This window comes from Triticum aestivum, unplaced genomic scaffold (genome assembly GCF_018294505.1).
Source record: "Triticum aestivum cultivar Chinese Spring unplaced genomic scaffold, IWGSC CS RefSeq v2.1 scaffold188566, whole genome shotgun sequence".
Lineage (NCBI taxonomy): Eukaryota > Viridiplantae > Streptophyta > Magnoliopsida > Poales > Poaceae > Triticum > Triticum aestivum.
Window position 1 is genome coordinate 1 of NW_025227619.1, and position 5,431 is coordinate 5,431.

General features: G+C 42.9%; 1 protein-coding gene and 1 pseudogene across 2 annotated transcripts; one reads left to right on the top strand and one right to left on the bottom strand.

Moving 5' to 3' along the window:
* Positions 1–30: 30 nt before the first annotated feature.
* On the bottom strand, positions 31–1,075 carry LOC123172786 (rRNA-processing protein UTP23 homolog; annotated as a pseudogene).
* A 784-nt stretch (positions 1,076–1,859) lies between these two features.
* On the top strand, positions 1,860–5,022 carry LOC123172787 (ankyrin-1). 2 transcript variants are annotated; one of them, XM_044589700.1, is made up of 3 exons: positions 1,860–2,831; positions 3,366–3,949; positions 4,053–5,022. In XM_044589700.1, the coding sequence occupies exons 1-3, from the start codon at positions 1,931–1,933 to the stop codon at positions 4,803–4,805; spliced, it is 2,238 nt and encodes a 745-aa protein (XP_044445635.1). In that variant the 5' UTR covers positions 1,860–1,930; the 3' UTR covers positions 4,806–5,022. The 2 variants fall into 2 exon arrangements, with proteins under 2 accessions (XP_044445635.1, XP_044445636.1); XM_044589701.1 differs by having other exon boundaries at positions 3,375–3,949.
* Positions 5,023–5,431: the final 409 nt, after the last annotated feature.

Sequence of the window (5,431 nt, forward strand, 5' to 3'; positions counted from 1 at the left end):
ATTGTTGTTTGCAGCTTCTTTGTAGGCTCATCAGCTCCCTGTCTCTGCTTGATTGCTATGTTTGCTGGTACTCTTCCACTTCCTAACCCTCTTTCGCTTTGCCTCGCCGTCGGTCTTCGGACCCAGATGTAAACATGTTCTAATCAGTGCTTGTTATCATCAGGTATACACGTATTATCCACATAGCCATCCACATCCGAATACAAATCAAAACAGGACCTACAGCAATAAGGAATCTGCTATGGGCTTCACTGTCTAAGAGCCTATCTAAGATTTAATAATCAAGCAACTCCAGGTTTGCTTTTGCAGCATTAATTGAAACCGATACTTACGGGAGCGTGTTCCTTAACTGATTACATACACCTCATAGATATCAACTGGGAATGGTGTGTAGCGATGAATACCTGACTTTGAGCAGCTGGTGGTTGGGGCTTTGCTTTCTTTTTCCTGCAGCATAGTGGGTTCAGGCCCTGCAGGACACACATCACCATTTCATATTTCAAAATGTTAATGATGTGCACTGTATCATAACAATCAATATACTTGTGTATAGGACAAATATAATGAAAACAATAAATGTAAATATAACCTTTTAGTAGCTTCTAAACTTGCTTTTGTCTCCAACAACTCCAGCTATGTTTCCAACGACATACTTCTTTCCTTCTGATAACGCTTTTAGTAGCTTCTTAAATTCTGGTTTTTCCATATGTATACGCTTCTCCTCATCCAACTGAGCAAAGGGACGTTGCTGCATGGAGGGTTGCTTGATAAACAGGGAGTTCTTCAGACCGCATATCACAGGAACACAAGGAACCTACAACCAAGGAAAACATAGATGAGCACATTGCAGCAGAAGCAGTTTTTAAGATGGGATGATGCATTCTGCTATGTCATTTCTGCTATTGTTGTCACTGAGAAGATTTTTCACAAATAAAATTAAGAATATAAAATTTTAAAAATTAGAACGCTAGACAAGCGTAGCAAATCTTCATACCTCCAATAGCTTAGCCTGGAGACCAGAATCCTGGGTAGCGACAAAGTAGTGTTTCGGATTCTTATCACCTACCAGTGACAAAATTAAGTGTAACAATTGCAGGTAACATTCGGGCGTTCAATTTGTTTTTTCACACAGGTCAAAATGCTTAAGCTTTTTCACTACAAATATGCAGGTGGCATTTGGGTGTGACAATGAACACATCCATTTTTTAAAGAAAATTCACATGTTTAAAAAGAACATTTTTGACGGGCAGGAGCATATGCTCCCAAGACCCGAATTGGATTTCTGTTTTTAGATCTAAAAGATCTTACTCCCTCCGATCCAAATTAATTGATGCTCATTTAGTATAACTTTATACTAAAGTTAAAGTTGTATTAAGTGAGCGTCAATTAGAGGGTATATTAGTTTATGGAGGAGGAAGTCGCAGATAACCCTGACATCCGTTTTCTTATAAATGCATTTTTTTTTGTTACGGTAGTACGTTCCAGTAATTTCACTCGACACGTGAACAAAAGCGTAAAACTTACTGACTCTGCTGTGCTACCAGCCTTACCAGACAAAAAGAGGCATCTGATCCAAAGCGTATAGTTTGCTCCAACCGCAAGCAAAGAGGCATCTTACGTGAACAAAAGAAAAAGAAGAAGCCTCTTTATTTGATGAGGTAGGGCGACAATTCCATCTTTGTTCTCTAATTAGTTAGCTCCAACCGCAAGCAAAGAGGATGCTGTAGCAAAAGGCCAGCCACACTAGCAACACTTGACGTGCTTGCTCTCTTGGAAGAAACAATATAGTGCATTTTACGCTTTGTGCAACTACATAAGGGTGCCCCGAGTAGGAGTTGGCTGGACAACAAGCACTAAAACACTGTCCTCCTACATTGACAACCAGCCTTCTGACCAGAAGGGTACCTAGAGTTTGCACCTCGTGTTGGTGATGGCGTCAAGCAGCGGGGAGGAGCCTCGTACCTCACCCATTGTGGCGGATGCTACTCCAATGGTGAGCATGGAAGCCAAGATGCTTGTGGCGACAAGCCATGAGCATTGCCAGGAGTTGAAGGATATGCTCAACAAGGCAGATCCCTCGACCATGGTAGTGGTGATGGCCTCAGGCAACCAGACTTCCGCACCGAAGCCTCGCTCGCCGGTCATGGATCCCCGGCTGCTAGCAGCGGCCTGCTCTGGCTCGTGGGAGAAACTGCAATCATTTCTCAACAAGCAAGACCGTCAAACTTCCAGCGACGGGGCTATCGGAAGCTCGGCTATGCAGCTAGCTTCTGGAGACGTAGAGGCACTTCGCTGGGAGTCTTTCCTGGACGGGGTCACCATGGATGGCGATACTTTTCTCCATGTGATGGCCACCAACAGTGATGGTGACAACTTGGATGAAGATGGCCCCATACGCAAGAAGGCAGTAAGTCTCCTCTTCGTGCAAAACAACAATGATGACACGCCCCTGCACTGTGCTGCACGGGCGGCCAAGATCAATATGGTGTCTTTTCTCATTGATCTGGCCAGAGGCGAGGATCAAGATACTAGCAGAGTGAAGGCATTGCTAGAGATGGAAAACATGAGTAAATGGACAGCCTTGCATGAGGCGGTCTGCAGTGGGAAAAATGATATAGTCGAATTGCTCATGAAGGAGGATCCAGGATTGACAAGTCTTCCGAAGACTGGTACTTCTCCGTTGTACCTAGCCATCTTAATGGAAAATAAAATCATCGCCAAGACACTCTACGAGTTAAGCCTCGGGAAAAGTGGGAATAATGACAGGAACCTTTCATACTCTGGACCAGATGGACAAAATGCATTGCATGCTGCTGTTCTCAGAGGCAAAGGTACTCATGCTGACTTTTTAATGTTTATTACATCTCGGTTTAACATACTCTTTTTTCTATCTAGACGACATTTTTGTCAGATATATATACTATTTTCCAAATGGTAAGTGCCACACGTGTGCCACGAAGCACTCCGGCTCTGACATTTTTTACAACTAAAGTTGCCATCTTTAGCATATATGTGGGTTATGAATGTTGGTGTTTTATTGTGTTCAAGTATTTTAATAGTGGGACTTGTTTGAAGAATATTTATCTCATTTGACTCCATCTTTTTACCACAACCTATGTAGGTTCATTTTCATTACTCAAATCAGGCTGAACTTACTTTAAGAAAAAGGAAAGAAAAAGAAAGAGAAATAGATAATACGGTGGGGATGGACGGGGTTGGGGCGGGACTTGTAGGAATGGCAAGGGCGACCGTTATGGCTGGTTGTCATGGCTGGGCAGGCATAGAGTTTAGAGGCGATACTTTTCGTTGTTGTTTTTTCTCTTTCTTTTTTATTGATTAGTGTAACTTATAGAAGCCACTTGTAGGTCTTACAGAGATGGTGTTAGGATGGAACAACAATCTTACAACACAACAAGATGATAAGGGAAGTACACCTCTTCACTTAGTTGCATCCGTACTACCTCAAAGTCACCTACAGTTACTTGCATCCGTACTACCTCAAAGTGGCCTACAAGCCATACGTTTGCTTCTACTGAATGCCAATCCAGATGCATTGTATCAAACAGACAACGACGGGTCATTCCCCATACATGTGGCTGCATCCGTAGGTGCAACACTGGCCATCAGTGATTTTATTGAGGAGTCACTCAGTTGTGTTGGTTTGCGTGATGCTAGGGGAAGGACGTTTCTTCATGTTGCAGTTGAAAAAGGGAAAATGTGGACAGTCCGTTCTGTTTGCAGGAACCAGTCGTTATTATGGATTTTGAATATGCGAGACAACAAAGGAAACACGGCCATGCACCTAGCTGTCCAGACAGGGAGGCTTACAATGTTTTATGCTCTATTTGGCAAGAGAGAAGTACACTTAAATTCAACAAATGAGAAAAGGGAGACTCCCCTAGATATAGCAAATCGCAATATTTCCAAAGGAAAACTGTATTATACTCAGGTAACGTACATGCAACATTATTTTATTTTCAAGCACGAGCTTTGAGATGAATGAGAAAAATTAAGAATACTGTGTTTTAACTTGAACTTCTTTTCATTTGCAGAACAGTGAAGTGAAAATACACAGTGCACTCGAATATGCTGGTGCTAAACGGGGTGTTTGTCGTCAGGATTACCTTGAAGAAGACAATATTATCCAAGGAAAACAGGATGGAACATGCAAAATGGATCAAGTGAAAGAGGGGACACAAAATCTATGTGTTGGCTCTGTACTAATTGCAACCATAACATTTGGTGCAAATTTTGCGATGCCCGGAGGTTATAGAGCTGATGACCACATTAATGGAGGCACACCAACACTTGCGAGAAGGTATGCTTTTGGTGCATTCGTGCAGGCAAATGCACTTGCCTTTGCTTCTTCCATGATAGCTACAATTGCTCTTATGTCTTCTGGATCTCCCATGCACAACCCTCGGAGCCGGGCAATGAATATAAGCATGGCCTTCGCTTTCATGGATGTTTCGGTTACAAGTTTGGTGGCTGCTTTTGCACTTGGTACCTATACGATGCTAGCTGCTGTTGCTCATAGGACAGCCGTTGCAGTCTGTGTCTTAAGTTCTCTCGCATTGCTATATCGTGATTTGGAAATAGCAATCAAGATTTCTGTTCTAGCAGCATCACACTACAGGAGAAAGCGGATATGTCACGGGATAGTCTTTTTGTTGGCGGCTTTCGCATTCTTGGCCAGTCTTATATTTCAACTTTGGCCCATAGTAGTCATCTATTGTTTGACTGCATTAAGTCACATCAGTGGCAAAGTGGAACTAGCGGCACAGCCACCCACACCACTGGCTTGAAGAAGGCCGAATTGGCGTATATCACATGCATCAGGGCAGTACCATCTTACAGTGCCCAGTTAATTATTTCAACCACAACAATGTTTCCTGAGGAACTTTAATGAATCGTGTGAATGTTATGTCAGATTAAACAATTCTTTGTTCAAGAGTGAATTTGCTTGTACCAGTGTTACTGTAAACAATGCTTACTGTATTCGCCTGCAGCTGCATTTTGTATTGTCTGGTTGGAGTTTGTGATTCATCTAAGCTGATTGAATGACCTATTTTGTTGTTGTGAATTGATCTTTGTGACACTAATTTGAATATAGATTTCTCTACACAGTTTGTAAAGAAAAGAAACGCCATATTTTGACAATGCCAGAGAAACACACCGGTACAATGGCATCGCTCTTTGCCCATAATCGGTGCCGAGTGCCATGTTACCGGTGATGATTATGCCATGTAGGAAACAGCACTGGCAGGTCGCCCAGCCTGGAGTCCATGACTACCGGATGGCAGTCTCAGTTAGATTGCCGAACTCGCTGTGTGTTTATTCCTGGCCTCGATGGGCTCATTTATACAGTTACATCGAGGAGAGTTACAGAGGGAGGGGGAGTCCTGACGTTGCTACAAAACGGGATCACGCC

Bases quoted from the DNA above. Each gene is read 5' to 3' on its own strand.
- LOC123172787 (XM_044589700.1), top strand. From the start codon at position 1,931: ATGGCGTCAAGCAGCGGGGAGGAGCCTCGTACCTCACCCATTGTGGCG. The intron at 2,832-3,365 runs GTACTCATGCTG...AGCCACTTGTAG, and splicing joins TGCTGTTCTCAGAGGCAAAG to GTCTTACAGAGATGGTGTTA. The intron at 3,950-4,052 runs GTAACGTACATG...TTTCATTTGCAG, and splicing joins GAAAACTGTATTATACTCAG to AACAGTGAAGTGAAAATACA.